The 26,431-nt window shown below is 40.1% G+C and overlaps 1 protein-coding gene across 1 annotated transcript in view; it reads left to right on the top strand.

Annotated features, from left to right (window-relative positions):
* The window catches only part of ENPP2 (ectonucleotide pyrophosphatase/phosphodiesterase 2), a gene marked incomplete at its 5' end in the record, with an annotated part of 107,555 nt that overhangs the window by 59,930 nt on the left and 21,194 nt on the right, over nucleotides 1-26,431 (top strand). Inside the window, 9 exon segments of the mRNA XM_082858568.1 lie at nucleotides 4,398-4,463; nucleotides 5,407-5,479; nucleotides 12,004-12,112; nucleotides 14,947-15,072; nucleotides 18,332-18,363; nucleotides 19,068-19,195; nucleotides 21,869-21,956; nucleotides 22,121-22,208; nucleotides 23,329-23,513. Coding sequence (XP_082714694.1) covers nucleotides 4,398-4,463; nucleotides 5,407-5,479; nucleotides 12,004-12,112; nucleotides 14,947-15,072; nucleotides 18,332-18,363; nucleotides 19,068-19,195; nucleotides 21,869-21,956; nucleotides 22,121-22,208; nucleotides 23,329-23,513 — 895 coding nt within the window.

Genomic DNA, 26,431 nt, shown 5'->3' with positions numbered 1-26,431 from the left:
TGAGCTCCAGGATTTCCCTAATAAGAAAAAAGGAGCTACTTCTCTTCCCCGCAGAGGTGATGGGGGGATTAGTAGTTAATGTTCATAAAGCAGCCTTAAGATGAAACTTACCTAATAAAAGTGTCAACATGTTGATTATTTTTGAGGCTCCTTAGTAAGAAAAGGAATCTGCTTCAACTTTCATGGGGATTTTGTTCCCACTGAGATGCTCTTTCCATCTTTATTTTTTTTAACCGCCTGAAGCTGTTTCCATATTTGCCTCTTATGCCGTAACCAAACTCTGACTACTCTGTAACAGTAGTGCGCTGAGAGCAATCACAGGTTCAGATTAACACAGAATGGTGCCCTCTATATCCTCCAACTTCAGGAATAAAGGTAGCTTTTTCAGATTTGAAGGGCTAAATTGAAATTGGGTTTGGTGATTTGAAGCTAACACAGAGTGTCCCTTAACAGCCTCCCACCCCCCTTTTTAAAAAGAGATTTTCTCTGTTGAGAAATAAGTATACGTTAGAAACGACATGTAGATTTACCAATTTAATCTTATGCATTACATTTTTTAACCTTTGATTGCCATTGATACTTATAGAAGTGATTTCTTCTGCTCCACAACATATTTGGCTGGTAGAATGGAGAGGTGCCAACGGCATAATTAATACCTAGTCCCCACCCTTTACCCCCCGAAACTGCCGCAGAGCTTCATTGAAAAGCCTTAGTGTTCCGGTTTTGAATGGTAATTTTTTCCACCCATTTCAAACCTTATAAGAAGGTAGCTTTTTTGCTCCAAAGATGTCTGTAGTTTGCTTTGCTTCTCAGACTATTCTTTTATTTCTATATCCCGGAAGTGACTTGGATTCATTTTCTTTCTTTCTTTTTTAAAAATCTCTTTAGAACTTAAAAAAACTTGTCATACTTCCAGGTATTTAATAATTTAATATTTAATATGTCAAGGAAATCTACACATCATAGATTCTGAAAATTTAAAAATTTAAAACCAGATTCAGCCATAGACTTAGACTTTAAAGGTCATCTTTTTAACCTGGTTCCATGTTGCAACCTAGAATTAGTCTAGCTTTTCAAAAGATAGCATTTCATTTCAAAATCATCCTCAGCTGAGTCTCCATTACATTCTTTTATGTCAATTCATGTTCAAAGGCAGTAATTCCCTTTATATATGGGTGTCTAGATTGATTCCAATCCCAGCTCTGTCACATAATAGAGTGCTGACCTTGGACAGGTGATTTAATGTCTCGATAAATGAATGTCCTCATCTTCAAAGAGGAATGATAGTGTCTTCATCATAGGGTATCGTGAAGGTAGAATGAGTTAACTTATTTAAAGTGCTTAGTAGGGTACTTAGTACATAGAGAACGGCCAATAAATGGTATCTGTTTTCTTATTCACATTACCTCTTTCAACAATGACCAGACAATGGCTATATATGACCTAAGGTAATTTGTTCCCCTTTAGCACTAAATCACTCATCTGGTTTATTGAAACTCATCTAGTTTATTTTCCATTTTTCCTACTTCCTTTTCTTTTTCTAAAACATGTCTCATGTACTTGGTGTCATGAGAAATTCTATATCAATCAATAATGGTAAAGGCAACAGCATGAATCCCATTTCCCTTTCTGTTTGGAATACACTCTTCCTTTGTCAGATCTGTTTGTGCCGTGTCTGCTTCAAATTTTAAACATTAATGGCTAAGGGCCATGTCTTTTTTGGTCTCTGAGGTTATTTCATAAAGATAATCTAAAGCGACTAGGAAACTTAGAGACCACTGTGTCTGACTCCTCACGTTTGAGATCAGAGTGCCAAGGCCTAGAGAGGTAAAATGTACCCAAGGCCACAGTTACGGTGGATACTCAGGCCTCCAAAGTACTCATGCTCTTACCACACACACGTATTCATCCCCTGCCCAGAAAATGGCAATTACCTGCCTCTCGTTCCAAGCAGAGAATGGTGACTTCCCCGCAATAGCTTTTTTTTTTTTTTGGTAGGAGTATCTTGTATCTCTTTTCGTATTCACAGAAATGCCTTGAACGTAATACGCTTTTAACAAATATTTCGTGAATGAGTGTACTATATCTGTGGGCCTGTGAATCCAGTACATAATGATAAAAGCTAACTGCCACGTGGCTTGTGGAATCTCAGTTCCCTTACCAGGGTTTGAACCCTGGCCACAGCAGTGAAAGTCCGGAATCCTAACCACTAGGCCACCAGGGAACTCCCGTAAAGCTAACATTTTTCAATGTGTCAGGCACTATTCTAAGTATTATCTCTTTTAATCCATACAACAACCTTATAAGATAGGGACTATTATTCTCCTCATTTTATAGAGGCACTAAAAGGTTAAGTCACTTGTCAAAGTCTCATCCAACACAAACCCAGGCATTCTGGCCTCAGAGCTGATGCTTTTTTTCCCTGCTCCCTACTTGTCAAGTACCCCATCCAAAGAAGGCATTAAAGGGTGAACATTTTGAGCTTGAAACAAATTCTATTAATTTGTATTTTTCCATTAGCATCAAGTGATTCCATCAGAATCCATTTTTGTGACTTAACACCAATTACATAAAATAAAGCAGCTTGTAGGTAGGTAGTGAAGTAAGGTAAAATGAAAAGGCTACAACATTCACTTTTTTTTAAGTTAGGAAAGAATTCAAAATATGTAATTATTTTGTTCAGATACAGGGGATTTCTAAGGCTGAAGAATTAAATACCTTCAGCGATTAACCTGGCTTTGCTATGCCTACTTCAAATTCAATTATAGGTTATAATAGACAGGATCGCATTTATTCAATAGCATTGGAATTTGTTTAAATGAGAACTTGTTTTATGGTAAACATGACTTTTTGGGGGCTGGTAGGATAGTTCTAGGCAGAGAAGGCACCAGAGAGAAGAATGACAAATCCCTTACCTGTTGGAAATAGGGGGAGGCTGCCTGAGTAGAGTCCCTGCCAAGTCTAGCCGTCTACCGTGGCTCTGAAGGTTCGTCTTTCCTCCTACCTCTCTCATGCTCATGTCTACCAAAAGTAAAAGCTGAAATGGCTCACCCAACATCCCACAATAAATTTTTAGTAGTTTATTTTTTAGAGCAGTTTTAGGTTCACAGCAAAACTGAGCAGTGGGTACAGAGAGTTCCCATCTACCTCCTGCCCCCAAACACGCACAGCCTCTCCCGGTATCAACATCCCCACCAGAGTGGTACCTTTGTTACAAATGATGACCCTGCATTGACACATCATTATCACCCAGAGACCATAGTTTATATTAGGGTTCACTCTTGGCCACAGTAATTTTTATAGTTTATATGAGGGTTCACTCTTGGCCACAGTAATTTTTACTATCTACAATTAAACTTAGGCTTCAGTTTAAATTCATCATAAACATGCTCTAATACTTGGTCTTGGATGGGGAAGCAGAAAAGTATGTTGTGTTCCTTGTTAGGAAAAAATAAGCAAATTTCCCCACAAATAAAGACATCACTCAGCCTGTGAGCATCTTAATGTAACTCAGCCCATGATACAATGCTATCATGTTAGCCGAGAGCTCTTGAAATGAGTGCCAGATTGAGGGTAATTATATTTCAACAGAGGAATGAGACTTAAACACAAAAGTCATTGTGGGTGAAGATTATACCCTTTTTGTCAGTCTCATAATTATATGTGCCTATTCTTGATAGATTTTTATAGAGCTAGAAGAGAATTTCAAGCATACCTTTCCTAAACACTGATTTAATACACGAGGAACTTAAAGTTTCAGATTAAATAATGTTTCTTAAGTCATATAACTACTTAGAGATCGAATGATAGCTAATCATGATCGTTAATGAAAATAGGGATTATTTTTATCACTCACTATGTGCTAGGCACTGTACATGCCTTTTGCCTTTCTTGTCTCATTTCCCCCTTACAAGCAAGCTGTTCAGTGTGCTTTGCTATCATCTTTATTTTACTGATGAGCGAACTGAAGCTGAGAGAGGTCAAGAGGCATAGAGGTCAAGAGAGGTCACACCAGCAAGAGGCAGATTGGGGATATAAGTCCTGGCCCTTCGGTGGCTACAACGAATGGCTTTACCCACTAAATAGCAATGATTCTGAGTGTGGGGCCCTTTCCGCCTGTAGCTGAGCCTCTGATAAGCATGGCAGATTCTTCATTTGACTGTGAATCAGAGTTTCCAGTGTTGTCTTCTGTAGCAGAGGCCGAGCAGCATGACATATGGCAAATAGAAATGGACGTTTAAACACTAATTGGAAAAGGGATCTTTTACTACGACAAAGTGAAAACAGATGGTGGTAAATAGAGAGCCCTTGGCCTGGGTGCAGGAGTAAGAGCTCATCAGGCTGGAGATGGTAGAAATGCAACCTAACCTCACGCTTTGCCGGTTGCTACCCTACAGGATGATCCCTCATGAGCGGAGGATATTAACCATCCTGCAGTGGCTCACTCTGCCAGACAACGAAAGGTATTTGCTTCCCCCCATCCCACCTGGCTCTCCCTCTCCTTTCTTTAGTACATTTCCACTTTAGGTCGGAATTGGGTGAATAACCAGACGGACTATGCAATAGAAGCACAGCCACTGTTTGGTATTATTACAAGTTCTGTGGTTCTGAGCCTTAAACGTGGCTTCCCTAAGAAGGACTTAGGTTACAGTGGACGTAGGTTATTGAGGACCATTTAATTACATGAATTACTCCAGCTATCAATCCTGGTCACCGCAGCAGAGCTCGAGGGAGTTCCCGGCTTTGATAAATAAACCAGCAGCATCCCAAGGATTGGGGAAGCATGAAGACTGACTTTTAAAAAAGATTTTATTTTATTGAAGTACGGTTGATTTACAATGTTGTGTTAGTTTCTACTGTACAGCAAAGTGATTCAGTTATGCGTATATATACGTTCTTTTTCATATTCTTTTCCATTATGGTGTATCACAGGATGTGGAATATAGTTCCCTGTGCTATACAGTAGGACCTTATTGTTTATAAACTCAATATATAATAGTTTGCATCTGCTAATCCCAAGCTCCCAGTCCAGAAGACTGACTTTTCACTTGAATGGAGTTGTTCTTTCAGGCTGCAGATTGCATGGCCCCTCTGAATTATCACTGGGCTCTATTATTTTGGGGATCCAAGACCAGAGTTTGCATTCAGATTTTCCTCATGACTTTTTATTCCTGAAGGTAGTAACCAGGCAGTTACCCCAGCAGGGATGGTGTAGGGGGTGGTGGGTGTTTTTTTTTCTTGTAGAAAAAAAACAAGAAAGAGACTTTTTTTCATGCTAAGACTAACAGTGGTTGGGCGATGAATTAACTTGATTTGAGAGGAGTTTTTGGTAATGTGTAGGGATATTTGATATTCTTTGTCATGTGTGGTTTGGGGGAGATTCTGAACCTTCCAATTTTCCCGTAGGCCTTCAGTCTATGCCTTCTATTCCGAACAACCTGATTTCTCTGGACACAAATATGGCCCTTTTGGCCCTGAGGTTAGTAGCTTATCTTCTGCCTGAGGAGAACCTGTGTCCCTGGGCCACCTAATCTACTGACCTTATTTCTGGATTTGTACAAAGTCTCTTAGGGTGTTTGTATGTGCCAAGTGGATACAGAGTCAAAGAACTACAAGAGTAAAAACATTTAAGAGAATCTTAAACATACCTGATTTTCTTACAGGAACTTCATTTCAGATTGATTTGCTATTCAAACATATCCTAAACTTGGTGTTCATAGGAAGGAATGTATTCCAGCCCTGCAGGCATCAGTCAAAAGATGAAGGATCGGGAATGGTTGGCATTTGCCATCACTGGGATAGGAGCAGAAAAGAATCTGGAGATGAAACCTGCAATATAAAACATTGCAACTGAATTTCAGCTCCCTTAAAATGGTTATGCTGTTCAGAGAGGGTAGGTCAGCTCACTAACCTTAGCAGGTACAAGCAACCTGGAATATTTGATAGCATTGGACATTTTTTATTTGATAAATCTTGACATAGGGATATACCTGTGAGACCATCACCACGATCAAGAGTATGAACATATCCATCACCCCCCAAATTCTTAATTGGGAGAAATACACTGTTGAATGAATCTGTTTAGCAGAGCAACGTGACACCCTTGTATCACTCGGGGATCTTAGTAGAAGACAATCTGTCTATAAGGTAGCATCCAGTATAACTTCAAATTCAGGAGGTGGGAAAGGGAAGGAGATATTTTATCATGTTCCTCTTTTATCGAGAGATGGAAATTTTCCCAGTGCTTCAGCATAGATCATTTTAAAAGATGCTGGGATTTGCAAATCTAAATCTTTTAATCTGTGAAATGTTTTCCACCTCTCTTTCTTACTAGGGTGGTGAGGTCTACATCAACATAATAAAACTTGATTTTGGATGAGAAATTGTTTCATAAACTCTTTGAGGATGGGAACTACCTCTTATTCTCTGATAGCCGATGGCAACACTGTTGGCTATAATTAAGTTTGTTATGTTCAGCATAAGGATGACTAAGGAAATACAGATAAGTGTGTCTTGGTTTAAGTATTTCTGACCAAAATGCAGCATGTTTAAACAAAGACAGTAAATACTAAGGAGCCATAAATACTTCTGAATGCTTTAACATCAATTCAGCGGTGATTTCCTTAAGCACTGGAAACTAGAGGCTGTGTGAACCCATTCCTAGTTTACCTTAAATCATTGAAGTCATATAAGTCTCATGCTCTTTTTCCTATTCCTTTGATGTTTAACCACTGGTGCATGATTATGAAACACAAATGATAAAATGAGATAAACATCTGCGTACATGAAACACAAATCTTATTCTTGCCAGAGCAAGCGTGGCTGTTTTATCTTTAGGGTGTTTTTCTTTGAGATTAATCTAAAGTGAACAATAGGAACCTCATTTTATTAAGATGTTAAAAAAAAAACACCTAAACCCTAAGCAGTTCCATTTAAAGGTTCAATTTTGTTGGGATAATAGTATCCCCTAAAAGACCCTGTGGCACAGGCAAACAGCGCTTGTTATAGCTGCTCTTTTAAAAGCCAGAGGCTGGTACTTTAAGAGGTTAGGAGCTACTCCAGTTGCTCAGCTGGTAAGCGAACTTGGAGACAGAACTTCTGACTCCCAGACTAGGAAATTATTTAACTCTCCTTTAGTCCAGGAGATAAGCAAAGTGGTCCATTAATAACTATGTTCAAACCACACAGAACGTTCTCTTTATGTCAAAAGTTGGCTTTTTACAACACAGAGGAGGTATAATTCTTATAATTTTCATTTCCTTAAAAGTTATATGGCTTAGCAATGAATCTTCTTTATTCATTAACATCTCTGGAATTCTAATATGTGTAGTTCAGTTATAATTACTTACTTGAAAGTGTGTTTTTGATCAAGAAATAAACTAAAAGGTTCTTTTAAAGTCCTGAGCAGTGATAAATGAAGCATAATATAGGACACTTTAATTTGCTGTAATGATGGTTCTATGTTCAGGATTCTCATAAATATACAAACATTTTTTCCTGAGTATTTTTGAATTAAGAGTTGGAAGTATTCATGCTATGTTCTTTTTAGTGTTAATGCTTCTTATAACTGGGATATTCTCATATATCTACGGGGTAAAACACTTATGATGTATCTTCAGTTATGATAACCTGAGAACTTGGTCACTTTCTCTCGAACAAGCAAGGGATGTTTTCAGATTTCAACGATTTCTCATTTGGTTCTAGGAATCTTATTTTTTACTGAAAGAAAAACAAAACAGTTTAAAACATGAAACCAAAGCCAGCAAAACCTATTTTTTTGTGGTAGACGAATTGGTTTATCTACCTATATATCCCTCATCTACACTTATTGTGCATGTAGCTGAAATATTATTTTTAAAATCAGTAACATGTTATCTTTTACACCTTGCATTTGAAATTTAATCGAAATGATTCAATCTGGCAAAATGTTGTGTGCTCCAACGCACTCGAAGTTTGTGCTTTATTCGCTTAATACCTGAGTATACTTTTTTCAGGACGATTCGCAAACATTGGGCTAATAGCTTCGAGAAATGGCGTATTGCTCCTGGTTTCACAGTGTAATGGTGAATGTTCAGAAAATATGCTTGCTTTTGGTTACTGGCGCAACCTTTTTCTCTCTGAGCTTCTGTGCTTTCCCTGTGACTCTCCGTTCAGCTGCTCTTCAGGCCTAGAGGCAGAGCTTTGGCTGGCTAGTTACTACCTCCAGATGGCAAAGTATCCTGAAAAGCAGGGAAAGTTGCCCATCTCCTTCCCATCCTTTTAATAACCTCAGGCTAAATCTTCTAAAGTCAGACTAAAGTATGGCTGGTCAGTGAAAACTTAGCTATTGTCAACCTCTAACATTCAAAGAAGGAAATCCATGCAATATAATCCCTGGATGAAAACTCATTTTGACTAAAATCCTGTTTCTCCTGCCGCCCCTCTAACCTGCTGCCGTCAGAAGGGCTACCTTTGGAGCCTTCGGAATGTTGAGGTCTCTTGCAAATGGCCGAGTGTCTGATGGGCAGACTTGAGCGCTAGCTGAATGAATTTGGTGACCATGAAATGGTAAACCCTCTTTTTTCCTTTTGCTTCTCATCTCATGGGGAATTGGCTAAAACTAGAGGCATTAAAAAAAAAAAAACCAAACCAGAGTCCATGGGGCTGTCTTTCCATCGCTCTGCCGGAGAGAGAGGATGAGACAGCTGTGGTGATGCCTTTGCAGTGGCTTGCTCTGGAAACAGTGAAATCGCATGGCAGATGGCCTCCTTTTTGGATACACTAACATCGTTCCTCCTCCTGGCCCTTCTTGCGTTTGAATGAGTCTCGGAACAGTCCCACCGAGAGAAATCAGCTAGGTAGACAGCAGGGCTTGCTGCTTTAATTCACCTTTGCACCATCAGCAAATCAGGGGCCTGTTTTTCTCCAGCATTTGGAAGTCCCAAAAGGTTACCTTCCTCATCTACAGTTTACATGTCAGCCTTTACTGCTCGCTAGATTTTCAAAACAAATGCATAGTATAGCCACTACCCCCCAACCACCACTAAAAGGGGAATGTCTAACAGAAAGAGTATAAGTAGAATCTTTCTTGATATATATATGTATACCAAGATGAAGAGGTCTCGATGACTTTTTACATTTGACCTAATTTTACAAGAGGATTTTTAAAAAGACAGTTAGTTCTATTTATGGTTACCCCTTAGCTCAGAGTTCTTCTCTACCAGAAACCTAAATTATCAGTGGGAAGTTCTCTCTGCTGATTTGTGGGAGTACATTCATGACCAAGGAGGACTGCTTAGTATTTATGTTTCATTCCATCCTTGGTTTAAAATTTCTTTTCCTGATCCTTTCCAATGAAGGTGACAGTTGCTTGGATATAGTTGGTGGTCTGAACAGATACCTGTTAGAATCTGAATTGGAACCACCTCCGTGAATCCTTTAGCACCTTGAAATGACCAAGTGACCAGTATTCCATTTCGTTTTCAGCTAGTACTTTATACATGGAGAGCTTTTCATAGCCAAGGACCAGTCTCTCCGTAACGCAGGAGTTATGGAACGCAGAATTCTGTGTCACCTTCAGGTCTATCCACAGTAGGCCCCTCAACCAAAAGAGACCCACACGACCAGATTCTCGTAAATTATATTCTTGCTCTCAGTGAAGAAGCTGTAACAGCAACATCAAGATCAATCTAGGAGGCTTCTCTCTGTAGAGTTCCCCGAATCATCCCTCATACCGACTTTTTCTCACTTAAGGAGTCAGTTTTTTTTAACTAAGACTCTGCTGACCCCGGTGGCAAAGTGTGAGCTTTATGATCTGACCCAGAGGGACAGACGACTTCTGAGTCCAGACATCTCTATCCGCCAGTACAGGACAGTAGTTATGGTTCACCTTTTACTCCGGCTAAGAGACCTAAGAGGAAGGTTACCCCTAAGAGGAGACAGGAAAGACCAGTTACTCCTCCAAAGAAAAGAAGAAGAAAATTACATAGGATGGACCATTATGCTGCGGAAGCTCGTCAGGACAAAGTAAGTTTATCTATTGTTCCAAAGCTTTGTGGCGGGCAGGTCTGAGTTGAAGGTTTCCTTCAGTGCCTTGGTTTGAAAATCAGCTGAATATGTTAAAGAAAAAGTCTGGTGTGTCATCCTTGGCTTTGAGTCCAGAAGAATCTGCTCCTTCAGAGGTTAACACTGATGTGAAGACTTCTTGATCTTTCAGCCAGAAAAAAAAAAACCCAACAACTTCTACTTTCTTTAAAGTTAGTTGCCCCAGACTAGTATGAATATTTAGGCTTGAATGAGTGTTAAGAAAGCTATTGGTTTTGCTTGCACTTTTTCACAGAATTTGTCACAGTTTCTTGTAGCCTTGGTTCTTGAGAACAACCCAGCAAGGTAGTCGGGGAAATCCTGAGAGACGGTATAGATTAGAACCCAATAGTATATTGGACTAGATTAGTGGTCTGTACCTTCCAAGTTCAGAAGAGGTCTTAGATGATAGGCAAGGGAAGAGCTGAGACAGAAGGAGAGACAAAACAATGGGTAGATAGAGTTGGGTGTGTTTTCTTATAGAGATATGAGCAATGTGTACTCTTTTCATTACATTCAGAATAGCCTATAGGTTGTTACTTTTCTTGAAACCTCCGGAGACCTCCGAGGCACTATCTTATTTATGATTGTTTGAACTAATCACTAAGAAATAGGTTCTGGATTTTAACCTGAGTCATCTTTCTGACTGAAGAAAATGAATTTGTTGCCAAGGGTTGACATAGGTTGTGCATTTGGTATTTCTTTGTCTAGGTGAAGGTCTTAGAGGAGAGCACAGTTTACTCAGAAGCAAATACTGCTAAGTCTACCCTCTGTTAGTCTCTTCAGATTATGCCGCACACATCATTATGAAACTTTCACTTGTGACTTACTCCTTGGGACAGAATTTGAAATACTGACTCCTGTCATGAAGAAAAACAAATTTACACCTGATTTTACTGATGACATGATATGAGGAAAGGTCAAGAGTCATCTGAGAAGATGCTAATGGAAGATAAGATTATGTGTCTGAGGAAAAAAGATATGCCGATCCCTTCCATTCTTATCTCTGTCATTTTGAGTGGATATGTGTGATTGTAGCTAAGCTGTCCAATTCAGCTAAAGTTCTGTCAAGTGTTTGTCTGATGGGATGTTTCTTGAAAATCTTTCCATTGCACAGAGATGAGAGGGAGAAGGAACTCTCTAGTAGGTTCTATCAGAAACTTCCACTTGAAACAAGAACGTGAGAGATGGATTATGATTCTTGTGCTTTGGAAATGTTCTTCAGAGAACTGAGTTTTCAGTTTTCGTTAGGCTAAATAAGAAACCTTCTAGAACAAGCTCAGTGATTCACTTCTATTTAAGTTTGAACTCTTGTAGATTTTTATTTTACTCAAAATCAGCTTGAAAGGGACTAAATTGAGAAGTCGTAGCTTGCTTCTTAGAAGTGGTCCTTCTATGAAGAATCTATTGTTGTCAGAAATTGACAGTAAGTTTTTTGGAACACCAGATGGGTCTCTTTGTATTAATGATGCTCTAATTTGGCATCCAGTGGAAGGTTACCATTTAACCTCAGAACTGCTTTTGATTCACTTAGCCTCCATCTTCTTGCCATGGTTCAAAGCCTAGGTGATTTCACGTAGGGAACAAGAGGCTTAAACTGTCCATCTGACTCACTCTCAAAATTCTTGGACTTAAAGAACATTGTTACATTTTAGAAAAGCCATTTTATCTCTAAAAAAAGTAGTGTCCTTAATTTTTCTATTTTTATGTCAAAGAATCTTGAAAGGGATTGAATGAGGAGAGGTTTTACATTCCTAAAAGAATATAAATAAAAATGCTTAGACCATGTTTCCATTTAGAAAGGCAGGAAAATCTCCCTAGACAAAGCTCTGCCTCTGGGCCTGAAGTTTTCTTTCCAGAATGTTTTAGGGTTAGAAGATCTATGAGATACTGAAAGGAAGAAAGAAAAACCTTCAGGGACTAATTTGCTCCTTTTTCCAGATGACAAATCCTCTGAGGGATATTGACAAAACAGTGGGGCAATTAATGGATGGACTGAAACAACTAAAGCTGCATCGCTGTGTAAATGTCATCTTTGTTGGAGACCATGGTAAAGCTTTGTTTCTTTATCCAGATAGATAACGTTTCTGATGTGCTGGGGAGACCCTTGCTCTCAGAATCCCAGGTTATATTCTTCTTCCTCCTTCCCCCTTTCTTCAGGATGGAGAAAGAAATCAAGCCGTGACTCAAAATTATGAGATGACCTGAGATGACCCTGCATACATTTTGATCAAAACCAGGGAATTCCTGTATCTTCCTATTCTTTGCAGGAAAAGCCTTCCTACAAAAATCTGTCCCATATTAAAAAGTTGCAGGGAATTCCCTGGCGGTCCAGTGGCTAGGATTCGGCGCTTTCACTGCTGGGGCCTGAGCTCAACCCCTGGCGGGGGAACTGATATCCCTCACGCTGTGCAGCATGACAAAAAAAAAAAAAAAAAAAAGATTGCAGACAATTCCCTTGTGATATTAAGAGCTTCCTCTGTGAATGTGACATATCCCTCCTAGCCACGTCCCCAAAAGGAGCCCACAGAGTTCATGTGGCTAAAAAAGAAATCTAAATATGATTAAGAAAAGGTGGAGACATAGGCTTCTTGTCAAAGAGGTGACATATGAGAAAAGTGATTTCCATGCATTCATTGAGCGAATTCAAGACCCAAGTCAGAGGACCCTGGATCAGTAGAGAAGACTGTTAAGAGAGGAAGAAGCAGTTTAGGGAGCTGTTTTCTAAATCACTGTATAAAGTAGAAACATGTATGGATCAAGAGCATTATAAACATATATGTCTATAGAGCTGGGGTGGGAGGGTGCAGCAGAGAGCATTCTTATTTCACAGGTGTGCAGACTGAGAGTGCCTTCTGCCTTCCAGAACTAGCAAATTGAAATCATGGCTCTGGAATATGGGGCTGCTCCCTTCTAGGAGAGGGTTTGGAAGAAGAAAATTAGTTGACTTGGTAGTTCTGTTAAGAAGGGCAGATAACTCTCCCTAATCAAAACTCTGCTCTGGGCCTGAAGTTTTCTTTATAGAATTTTCTAGAAGATCTATAAGAAATTAAAACAAAAACAAAACAAAGAAAACCCTAGAACTAATATGCTCTTTTGCAGGGACTAAATGTAACCATCTGCAAAATCATGTTCCATGAGTCTGACTCGGTGGAGAGCTGCAGATAAGACAGAGAATGGGGAGCCTGTGACACAGCTGATTTGATTTAAGTTGCCCAGAGGTGTCAAGAACACTTGCTTACATGTTGGAGCCATATGTCTAAGAAGTAGATGGGCTCCAGTGAATCACAGGCTGGAGCACTGTAAAAGTCTTGGCTAGATTCCAGTCTGGTCTTGCCAGTGTGCAGGCTTCTGAGACGAATAAATGGCACAGCATCTCTTTCTTAAAAGGTAGTATTGTCTAGTGTTCCAGAGCCTGGGTTTGGGAGTAAGAATGAGTTGCAATGGAGTTCAAATTGCACTGTGCCACTTAAAAACCTCTCCAAGTCTCAGCCTCCTGGTCTGTAGAATGAGAACACTAATACCACCAACGCAGAGTTAGTCTGGAGGGTGAAGGGTGATGATGCTTGAGAAGCACTTTGAAAGCAAGAGAGATGGTTCACCATTGGGGTGGCTTAAGTGACTTAGGAAGGCAGCAAATGGAAGATTCTTCTAGTCTTCCGTTAACATGTATTTAGAGACTTCCCCTTCCTGGATTCACATTGTGCTTGAACATAACAGCTGTTTATTGCTTCAGTTATTCCTCCTGAGATTTTAAATGTTAAAAGGCAAGATCTATAACCCTTGTGCTATGTTGGGATATGTTTTTCTCTCTCTTCCTTCCAATTTATATTTTAAAAAGAGGGGTCTGGATCTGGGATCCCAGAAGGTGATAATTTGAATTTCACCATATCTGGGCCACTCTGAGTTATATTTCTTTATTCTAAAACCTTAGGAAATCCTTTACAGAATCATTTAAGTTTCCCCACTTAAAAAATATTTGGATACTGGATTATACAAAGCAATATATTAAACCTTTATAGCTTCATCTCATCTCGTAAATTCTGAAATGACAATAAAGTTCTCTTCCAGCCTCCATAACTTGTGATTCTAAGATTTGAGTTTGTTTTTATTTATTTTTTTAATATTGATCAAGAAATTCTCCTTGATGGGAGGCAGGAAACAAATCATGGGTGGGAGGGGGCAATATTTGATGGTGAAAAAATTCCCTACCAAGACCCTTTTTATATTCTAGTTGCTAGCTTTCATTTTTAACTGATTATATTGTTTACAGCTTGTTTTCAGCATTATTTTGTTTTTCAGTTTGGGCGGTCACTGGGGCTGACATTTTTCTTTCTCTCTCTTGTTGCCAGTATTGTTTTGTCAGTAACATCCAAGGCCACCAGTGAAGGCAGAGTGAGGACTGGTGATTATGTACTGGAGTCGCAAGATACATTAGAGAGTTGGAAAATGACATTTTGTAAAAGAGACACAGCTATTTACACCACCCCTAGCTGGGAAGAGTTTAAAGCAATCTGGGATTTTTTTTTTTTAAAGAATAGATCTTTTACATAATGACAGTGTAAATAGATTTTTTTTTTTAAAGATCACAGTTACTTCCTTTATCTTGTTGGTCTTGCTGAATGACTTAAAATATAATTGAGATGATGCATTTTCAGCCTTCTAGTGCTGCAAGATGATATGACTAAAGCAATGTCTGATGAAAAGATTATATAATGAAACATTCAACAATTCAAAGTCAAGTTAAGAACCTCAAAAGAGAGGGATCCTCATGTTAAGTTGTGAAAAACGAATTAAGGAGAGGCCTGAATGTTACCTTTAGTGTCTGTGTGGAGATTTTAATTTTACAGTTGCCTGAAAATACTTTCTTTTCCCTCCCCATAGGAATGGAAGATGTCACATGTGATAGAACCGAATTCTTGAGCAATTACCTAACTAATGTGGATGACATTACTTTAGTGCCAGGAACTCTAGGAAGAATTCGACCCAAATTTAGCAATAATGCTAAATGTAAGTTGACTCTTAAAATACTAAATTGTTAGAAGGGTAATTTAGTGGAGTGAGGAAGGGCTTATTCTCTGAAGCTAGACTACTTGGGTGGAAATCCTAGCTCTGCCGCTCAGCTGAGTGAACTTGAACGAGTCATTGAAATTCTAAACCTCAGTTTTTTTCATCTGAAAAAAGGGATGATACATAACAACTAGCTCATAGGGTTGTTGTGAAAATGAATCTATGTATATCACTTAGAATAGTTCCTGGCCCCTGGTAGCATTATGTAAATATTTGCTCTTGTTTTTATCATGTGAAAAATACACTTAATTTGAGTCATGGGTATAACCATAAACTTCTGCTTACAAGAGACAAACTTTCCAACAAGAGGTTCAGGTTTACTCTTTAGCTCAAGTGAGGGAGTCCATGACAGGGTTGGCAAAAGTGCCCTCAGACCCTAAACCTTCCTAGGAGCCTGGTTAAAGGGAACTCTTTACCTTTAGAAAAGTGATTGACAGAAAGCAGCAGGAGAAACTATTAAGTCCTTGGAAAGTGGCAGCTGTTTTGAAAGATTAGAAATAAAATAAACAGGAATAATCTTATCACTTCTGTTTTACACATTTGGGTTATGATATGCCACTGACGAGAACTTTGATTTATGGGCTACGATGTTTTACATGCTGCCCAACCACCTAGCTTTGGAGACGTGTATAGTTTTATTGGAGGCATGCTGCATTTTGGGGAAGAAAAAAATCCTTTAGCAATTTTAGCCTTGGGAATAAGAAACCATTGGCACCAAGCATAAAGCTTTGGAAAATTAAGTTTTTCCCAAACGATGTTACTGAGTCAACAGAAATGGGAACTGTTCCAAGGTCAGCTCCAGGCAACGCTGTGAAATAAACAAAACGTTGGTGTCTCTGCCTTCTCTTTTCCGTGCCTTTTCTATCTTCCGTGTCCTGTCTTCTCTGTTCCCTTGAGCTAGGCAGGCCCTTGCCAGAGTGGCCTGCAGAGTCACTACGGTACCTCTTGATCTAGTATTTGCATTCTAGGGCTTATGCAAGAAAGTTTTTGTCTATTTTGAAAAGTATTTCAAAACATCAGTAAAAGTAATGGGGAGGTTGCTTTAGGGGTGGAAGGAAAACTTCCCTAAGGCTAATGAAATGATAACTACCAATAATTAAATGTCTTGTATTTAAAAAAACACGTTCATACATTTTATGGGAGATGGGAGAGCGAGGTGTTTAAGAGCAAAAACAACGGTGGCAGGATGTGTGGGTTCAAATATTTGCCAGCTGCTTCACTCTGTGACCTCAAGCTGCTTAAACACTCTGTGCCTTAGACTTCTCATCTGTAACATAAGGATTTGGGGGAAGATTAAATGAGAGATTCCCTACATATCACTTAGATTAGTGTTTAGCACATAGTCAAGCTATGTAAATGGTAGTTATGACGATGATGTTTTCGTCACATCACTCTTTCAGCCAGATGTGTACACATTTTATTGAATCCTTCCAGTGGCCTGTGTGTTAGGTATTATCATCTCCTCTTATAAACGGTGGCAATCAAGGCTCAGAGAGAGGTGAAGTAACCGGCTAAGAGGACGACAGTCAGTGAGCGGCAGAGCGGGGATTTAAACCCAGATGCTTAACTGACTCTTAACCACTACCCTGTCCTGGGGGCCTCCCCTGCTCTCTGGGAGCTGTTAGCATGAGAAGGCTGAGTATTTCAGAATTGAAGGATTGGTGTCCCACACGTGGACTCAGGCATTTGTTATTTCCTAGAAGTTCTCTGGGATTTATCTGAGCACAAGACTGCCCTGTGCTATTTATTTTTCTTCATTATCGAAGAACATGAACTAATTCTGTTTGGTCCCTTTGAGGACTGTGGTTGATGAGGTCACTGAATGTAGAGGTTCAAAGCATGGCTTTGCTCAGTCAGATTGCCAGCAGGGTCCTAGTGTGCACGTTCCCCTCGTCCCCCGCCTCCACCTTCTAAATGCCAATTGGCTCAGTGAGGATTCTGATCGCACCTACCTTCCAGCAGACTAGTTGTGAATGACCAGAGAGACAGTGCCTGCAAAGCCCTTACAGAGACCGAACATGGTATGGACACAATTTGGGTTAATTATTATTACTACCATTATTACTTATTTTCGTGTCACTGAAAGATGCAACTCAATTTTGACCCCAATTTAAGGAGAAGGGAATCCACATTTTTTTATCTTCGAATTTCATAGCTTTAGAACTAAGATGCTGAACATTGTCTTTGAAGAGTGTATATTTATGCTGCAAGGCAAGCTTATTCATGCATTTGCACCAAACATGAACAAATATTTATTTATATTTATTAACAAATGTTTATTGAGTGCTTACCAGGCCCTGGGGACGCAGCAGGAAATGACAGAGACATGACCTGCTCCACTGATGTTTATAGTCCAGGGACGGTTGCCTCATGGCTGTCGGTATCTCTTCTGAACGCTGCTTTCCTTTTCTGCTGATTCTATAATGACATGCTGAAGCAAATTTTTGGAAAACAAAACAAAATGCAACCAACCTACAATCTCCTCTTTCTCCCCCCGCCCCCCCGCCAAAAGGGGACCATCAGATAATATAATCCTGTCCACAGTTTATACACAGCCATCATTTACATAGTTTTGCTTTTAGCTAGTTCAGGGTATTGACTAAAGTATCCTTTGTTTGCTGGTAGTGAAAATAAAGAAGGTGCATACGTGTGTGTGTCTGCAACTGGAAAGGGGCAGCCACCTATGTAATTAGACCTGTGATATTACTGAGGAAAAAAATTCCCTTTAGAAAAAATAATGGATTAGAAGATTCATCTTAAAAGTGGATGATGGCTTGTTTGAAAGATCTGCAGATACATAGGAAGTTACATTAAAAGCCCCAAATGCCCAGTTTAGTTCCTGATGTTAAATTTCAAATAAACTCAATCCAGGTTCCAGAGGGACCATTTGGGAGAATTTTAAAAAAGCAATTTACCCAGCAATACCCCAGTGCTCTGGAAGGAGGAATTCCCTTCCGGAAAGGTTGACTTGGACCTAGCAGGGACATTTACCATAGGAATTGTTCCTCTCATTTAGATACATTTCACTTACTGAAATTTTAAATACCCACACACAGTTTTACATATATTTTACACAAAATCTAAAGTGATAGGTCTTCTAGGAGAGAAAAAAAGAATCGAGTGTCTCGCTGCAAAAATGATTTCTCTCAGTGATTACTGTCAACTCTTTTGAAATCTTTCTCCTTCTCTCTTTGAACAGATGACCCTAAAGTCATTATTGCTAATCTCACGGTAAGTATTGCATGTCACCAGGCCTCTGCCTTTGGAGTAGCTTCCACACACTCATCTCCTGTATTCAACTCCCCTGTAGGCTGAGAGGAACATTTTCCTCACTGCCCTGCCATCCTGTATATTTGTTTCCCTAAGAGCTTTCTGGCCCATGGACAGCTGCAGGCTCCCTAATGGTCTTGGTAACAAAACAAAATGAGAGTATTTGACCTTGCCATTAGGGCTGAAAAGTATTCATTCATGATTAAACAGATCCTTACTCTTTCTGAACCAGATCTGCCCACCACCCTGTTCCACAGTTTTCCCATCCGGGATAGAGACCTTAAAGGCACATGAGACTGTAATCACATGGTCCTGAACATGCCTTCTCCTCCCTTCCCACCCCACCGTCCCATTCCTTGATTTGAAGCATTTGGGAAAAGCCTTGGAGTTTGAGCTGCTCTTCATGATGGTCTCGCGAGTCAGGAATGTATCTTAAAAATTTCTAACTCCCCTCTGATAACCTTCTATGTCTTCTTCAACATTATCTGTTCCCCTTTGAATCTATTTGTTTTCAGCTTTTATCATTTGATAGGGGTGACAAATGCCATTTATTCAGTAATTAGCCTTTCGTTTGACTTAAAACCTCCTTCCTCTTTCTAGAGAGAATGTCTTGGACTTTTCTAGAAGACACTCCATCTGAAGTTCAATATCCATTTCTATTTCAGTGTAAAAAACCAGATCAGCACTTTAAGCCTTACATGAAACAGCACCTTCCCAAACGTTTGCACTATGCCAACAACAGAAGAATTGAGGACATCCATTTACTGGTGGACCGAAGATGGCATGTTGCAAGGTAACTTGGGGATAGGCTGTCCCTGATTCTCAGCTTCATAACCACCCCTTTGGCAGCTGGAGTGCTTTAAGGTCCTTAGCCATTATAAAAAGAAATCTCAGTTGGAAATCTCATCGTTTGCAAAGAGTTTGTGTGCTGGATAAACAATTAGCCCCAAGACAATACATCTCTGTGTTCCTGGTCTCAGCATCTTGGTGGCTCTTTGTAGCCTCTCAGTGCATCTTTGTGTGTTTGTCTCTCTGTTTTGTTTTTCAAATTTACATTCTATTCTTATTACTTGAGTAAGTCAAACATATGCCTGGGACATTGCCTTACCACACTGGACAGGTTTGGCCTCCGTTGACGAAACTCAGCTTGTAGCGACATTTATAGAAGAGTTCAGAAAATGTTGTTAATCTTAAAACCTCTGTTACCTCTGTTACTCTGTTACTGAACAGAGGCGTGTTTTACATTGCCTTAAATATTTCAGATGTTTGCCTTGTTTGGAACTACAAAAGACTCTCCAATATGGAAGAGACTATTCCTTGCTCTTGAATCTGATGTAGGATGTGTCTGGAAGCTCTAACCAGTTCCAAAGAGTTAATTATCCAAAGCTTAATCACTTTCACACAGACCTGGGGGTAGCCCTTTCCTACTCACTCTTTTTTTGTTTTTTCTTTTGGCTGTGCTGGGTCTTCGTTGCTGCGCATGCGCTTTCACTAGTTGAGGTGAGCAGGGGCTACTCTTTGTTGCGGTGCGCGGGCTTCTCATTGCGGTGGCTTCTCTTGTTGCGGAGCACGGGCTCTAGGCGGGGTCTTCAGTAGTTGCAGCACACGGGCTCAATATTTGTGGCACGGGCTGTAGGGCATGTGGGCTTCAATAGTTGTGGCTCACGGGCTCTAGAGAGCAGGCTCAGTAGTTGTGGCGCACGGGCTTAGTTGCTCCGCGGCATGTGGGATCTTCCCGGACCAGGGATCGAACCCGTGTCCCCTGAACTGGCAGGCGGATTCTTAACCACTGTGCCACCAGGGAAGTCCCCCACTCACTCTTGCTCTGACTTTCTCCTTTAAAAAAGTGCTGAGACTCAGTCTTAATTAACTTAGCAATAATTGAACAACTACTAGATGTACTCTGGCTTGGTACTTGAATGAATTTACAAGGGAGAGAAGATAACAAGAAAATGTGTGTCCTCTAAGAGCTTGAGTCAGTATGGAACATCTAGAGAGACACATGTGACAAATACACAAATATCCTACTGTAATTGTCAGGGTGTACATAAAGTGAAATATGTAGGATTGTGAAGAGATATGTATGTAAACTAGAAATTATTGAGATCATTTAGAACAGACATGGGGAGTCTTCAAGGAAAAGTTACAAAACTGTGACCAAAATGGCTTGGCTAAGTATGGGATGGTTTGGAAGAATGAGCAAATTTGTACCATTTGTAGGTTTCGATGAAGAAAACTTGGGAGTTGAGTAGGAGTTAAGTAAAAGATGAAGATAGTTGAGCACATTAGTGTAGACCAAAGCCAGGCATTTTAATTAGCAGTAAAGTTTTTCAACTTATGTCTTGCACTGTTGAGTTATTATATGCACATATCTTATTATCCCGAGCTGAAAGTACTTTTCCTAAGAGCAAAGACCCCAAAGTTTAATTTCTTTGTTTTCCCCCAAGCACTTTACTTCAGTGCAATGTACCTATAGGTACTTAGGAAATATTTGTCTTAATAAACATGAAAGTGTTTTGGAAAAGTGCTGCATGACTCTAAGCAAAAGGTATCTTCCTGTCTCAACAAGGAAGCTCAGATGCTTTTGATGTCTAGAGAGCAAGGTTTCCATTTTCTGTTTCTAAATAGAGGTACTGTCTAGGTGAGGCTTGGCTCTTCTTAGCTATGCCACTATTACATATGTTAAGCTTATGACTCAGTTATGTTCTCTAGTGGTATTACTAGGTAAATCTGTAGACAGGTAAATTTGTATGCAAACATTTTTATAGAGTACAGATCTCCATTCACTGATTAAAATCACATATTTTTAAAGTGCCAACTGTGTGCTTAGCATGGAGCATAGTGATGGGTATGTAGAAATGAACCAGACAAACATGGCCCCAGAGTGGAGAGTCTTACAGTCCTGGAGCTAGTGAAGCACATAGGCAGACAGTTGAAGCTTTGTGGCAACCCTGCATCGAGAGTCTATAGGTGACATTTTTCTGACAGCACTATTTTTAAATTAAGGTATGTGCGTTGTTGTTTTAGACAAAATGCTATTGCAACTTAATATAGTATAGTGTAAATATACCTTTTCTATGCACTGGGAAACCAAAAACTTCATGTGACTCAGTTTACTGCGATGTTCTCTTTATTGTGGTGGTCTGGAATCGAACGTGCAGTATCTACAAGGTGTGTCTGTACCTGTGACCAGGGCTTTGCTCAGTGCAAGCACGAGGCATGAGGAGGGGACCAGGATTTCAGGTCCCAATTTGTCCTGGGCTGATTGTCAAAGCAAAAGCACTTGGGGCAAAAGAACAGCATCATGTTTTCGTCACCACAGGAATGATGCAATTACAATGAGAAGAATATACTTGTAAGATCCACTCCTTAGAGATATTTTTTGTGCACTGGTTTTTTTTTTTTTTTTTTAATCAGAATGATTTCATGAGAAATCCTGACTGATTGTACAATTGTTTCACTCTAGGAAACCTTTGGATGTTTATAAGAAACCATCGGGAAAATGTTTTTTCCAGGGAGACCATGGATTTGATAACAAGGTCAACAGTATGCAGGTATGCTCCTGGAACTGTGAATCGAAGTGTGTTTTAGTGACTCCAAGAAGGGATGGGAATGGTGTTGTGAGTGAAGCTTGCAAAGCATTTATAAATCGAGGAAGGGTTGCTACTAGATATTAGCAATGCCTAATTGTTTTGTTTGTTTTCTTTTCTTCTGGAAGACTGTTTTCGTAGGTTATGGCCCAACATTTAAGTACAAGACTAAAGTGCCTCCGTTTGAAAACATTGAACTTTACAATGTTATGTGTGGTAAGTCATTTATTTCATCAAAACCAAGAAAACAATCTTGAGTTAACGTATGAACTTCTTTCAATGTCGGAGAAAGAAATGAGGTGTCTGTTTTCTGGGATCACCTCATCTTTTCACACACAAAAAATGTTGTAATTTGCCCATTGGTTCAAGAGACAGAATATCATCCCCTTCTAAGGCTTCTTTGTCTTCCTTCAACAGTTGACTAACGGGGAGTTTTCATAGTGTTGCTGTTGGCAGTCTCTGGCTGATCTAACATAGCATTACAGTTTGACACCAATGGTCAGAGGCTGGGTAAAGCAAGAGTTCGACACAGAGCTTTCTCCCACCTCCATCTCTCCCATTGCCGCCCAGTTAAAATCTCGCCAGCTTGTATCCTGGCCAGCTATTTATGTACGCCTAATTATTTTTCTTCCTTGAGTTTCTAGTTGCTGAATGAGGACAACTTTTCCTATTTAGTAAGGGAGTGCCAGTCTGGTGGTTAGAGGGGGAGTCTGAAAGTCGGGTCTCCTGGGTTCTTTTCCCATCTTGGCTGCTGGCTCTCCCCTGCCCCACCTCTCAGCTTAGGCAAGTCACTGTATGCTCGCTTGGCAAACATTTCACTTGCTGTGAAATCAGCCTGTTCATTTCACAGCGGCACTTTAGGGCACAAGGCCAAAACCTCCTCTTGTCCCCGTACTTCTGTGGAGTGCATGAGAGGGCAGACTAGAGGTTATTTATTGATTATAAGTCCCACTTCAAAATTCGGGAAGAAAAGTCTCCTTAGACTTTTAGAGAAGCAGAAAGGCAATGATACTGAGGCTGATGGTCCTGGGTTGTAACTATCACAGACACAGGCAGTAGCTAAGTAAGGCCCTATTTCTTCACTCTGTCTTTTTGGAAATGTCTCTCTTTATAATCAAGCAATGAACATACTATTTCAGAAAGTTGTTGCCAAGACATGATCAGGCAAGAATGATTTTGGAAGTAAGAAGCGAGCCTACAGTCTAAATTTGGTTTTATGCTATTCTAATTTGTGTTCCAAGTTTTCAGGCCCTTGAAGGGTGAATGGCTTTGACTCTCCCTATACCTCATCAAAAATATTTACAAAGTACCTGGCTCCTCTCCTTCTTCTCGTCAGATCTCCTGGGATTGAAACCAGCTCCTAATAATGGGACTCACGGAAGTTTGAACCATCTCCTGCGTACTAACACTTTCAGACCAACCATGCCAGAGGAAGTTACCAGACCCAGCTACCCAGGGATTATGTACCTTCAGTCTGATTTTGACCTGGGCTGTACCTGTGATGATAAGGTAGAGCCAAAGGTAGAAATAATTTTTCACGTTTATCATGGAGGAGCCTATTGGGTGTAGGGCAGTGCTGTCCAATAGAACTTTCTGTGATGATATGAATGGTATATCTGTACTGTCCAGAATGGTAGTCACTGGTCAGATGTAGCTTTTGAACACTTGGAACTAAATTTTTAATTTCGTTCAGTGACTTTAAATTTAAAGAGCCGTATGTGGCTCATGGCTACCACATTGGACAGCCCAGGGATAGATAATGAAGAACAAAAAGTAAAATTCAGGGCTTCCCTGGTGGCGCAGTGGTTGAGAGTCCGCCTGCCGATGCAGGGGACACGGGTTCGTGCCCCGGTCCGGGAAGATCCCACATGCCGCGGAGCGGCTGGGCCTGTGAGCCATGGCCACTGAGCCTGCGCGTCCAGAGCCTGTGCTCCGCAACGGGAGAGGCCACAACAGTGAGAGGCCCACGTACCGCAAAAAAAAAAAAAAAAAAAAAGTAAAATTCATAATGCTATTCTGTGGAATCACAATTCCCAACCAAAATGATTGTTTTCTTTTTTTTTCAACCTGGATCACATGTGTATCAGTCATGGTCCCAATAAGAAACAGATGGCCCATGCAGAAGAGGTTTTTAAAGAAGGCTTAAAGAGATTGTTTCAATCACGTTTAATGAGAAGACTGTTTCAAAGGCTGGCAGGGTAGAGGGAAATCAGTGAGGGATGCTGAAGTACCCTGGGGCTAATAGGGTACCAATCCTGGGTCTCAACAATAAAGGGAGGGAGCAGTTACTGGCACATGGAGGAAGAGCTATATAGGAAGGAACGACGGAATTTGGTAGATGGGTGCAGCTAACGCACTGCAACCTGGTAGAGGGGAAGCTGGGGGAGTAAATCTACCCCTCCCAGTCCCCCGCTGGTACCTCTCATTGTTGGAGCCCTGCTAGAGGGCAAGCTTGCTCTCTGATGAGTCCCTAGAGATCGGTCTCCCAGGGCACAGAGCAGGGTAAGGAAGGGTGTGGCAGGGCAGGCGTTGGGGGTGCAGATAGGGACCACCCAGCACCTCGTGTTTGGACAGTTATTGAAAGAAGCAAACTACACATGTTCAGTAATGATTTGCTTATTGAATTTTATATTGATCAAAGACCTTTTAGAGTTGCCCATCAGTGCTTCTGACAGCAAGATACAACCAGTGTTACCACTAACACTGGTTAGTGGTTGAGAGGGTTCCAACACAAATCAAAGCAATTTTATTTTTGCATGTGTTTTTTGTTTGTTTGTTTTTTTGTTTGTTTTTTTTTTTTTTTTTGCGGTACGCAGGCCTCTCACTGTTGTGGCCTCTCCCGTTGCGGAGCACAGGCTCCGGACGCGCAGGCTCAGCGGCCATGGCTCACGGGCCCAGCCGCTCCACGGCACGTGGGATCTTCCCGGACCGGGGCACGAACCCGTGTCCCCTGCATCGGCAGGCGGACTCTCAACCACTGCGCCACCAGGGTAGCCCTGCCTGTGTGGTTTTATTACAGGCAAATGTGTGATCTTTCTATCAGACCTCATAAAAATGGAAAATAACTTTCCCACTGGTCTATCCCCCTCCCCTACCATTTGCTACCTTCTAGGATTCCTTGGGGCCTAGGAGCCACAGTGTGGGAGGCCCACCATGGGAGGAAGTTTGCTCTTCTTCCCTACCTCCTTCCCTTTATTAATTCTTCCTACTTTAGCTCCTGATAAGAACTAACAGGGCTAATTAGTATAAAGTAGGTAATTCTAAGACCTCAGCTGGAGGAGTTGAGTTGCCAAAGTCAACAGGAAGTGGTCTTTGAAGTGAATTCTAGTTATATTTTTAGAGGCATCTATTAGCTGTATCTTGTTTTCTGAATTACCTTTCTTCTGGGAAGCAAGAAATATTTTGGTTATTTTATCTTAAACCGTTTTAGAGGGGATCATCTTTATTTTGTCAATGGGTTTCTCCAAAAGACTATTTTCCTTTTCTTAAAAAAATAAATACAGACATACTGAAAAGGTATAGAGATTAATAAAATGAATACTTCAATACACACATTGTGAGAAAGAAAACATTACAGATTGAATGGATGCTCCGTGTGACATCCCACACCCCAATCCCACTTCCTTTCTACCCCAAAGGTAACTAATATCCTGAATATAGTGTATATAATTGCCATGTAGGCCTCTATACTTTCACTCCATACATATGTATCTCTTAAATAATGTATTAACTAATTTTTAGTATATAGTTCCCTAAAATAACCTACGGGATAGCTTTGGATATCTTATATTTTTATGTAAATGCTGTTATACTATATGTATCCTGCATTTAGTTGTTCATCCTTGTATTTTTGAGATTTATGCATATTAATATGAAGTTTTAGCTCATTCATTTTTACCACTAATAATTAATATTTAATTATATAATTATACCATCAAGATTCTATTCAGTTTCCTATTTGAGAACATTTGGTAATTTCCAATTGTTAGTTCTTCCAAACAATGCCGCAGTAGACATTACCGCAAATGTCTTTTTGTAGACGTATGCTAGAGTGTCTCTAGAATATATAGTGGGAGATGGAGTTGCTGAGCCGTGACTTTTCAGAACTGCTGAGTCATTATGTTTCAGCTTTAGAAAAAGCAATTTCATAACTTGGTTTGGGAATCACTTTAGTGTACCTAGAGATTAACCCGAAATATTGAGGCAATATTTGAATTAATTTACATATATGCGCCCTAATCATCGTTGTCGACATGGGAGGTTGGTACCATGATTATCCACACTTTTAAGGAAAGGAAACAAAATCATGGAGAAATTAAATAACATATTCGTGACCATAGATCACTAGGAAATGGAACCTAAAATTTCATTTTGAGATAAAGTAGTAAATACTCTGCAGAGTTTATGGTATTGATGAAGTTTAGGGTCCTGTTTTGAAT

Source organism: Leucopleurus acutus, assembly GCF_964270905.1.
Source record: "Leucopleurus acutus genome assembly, chromosome: 17".
In the NCBI taxonomy this organism is placed as follows: domain Eukaryota; kingdom Metazoa; phylum Chordata; class Mammalia; order Artiodactyla; family Delphinidae; genus Leucopleurus; species Leucopleurus acutus.
This window is presented reverse-complemented; position numbering and strand designations above follow the sequence as displayed.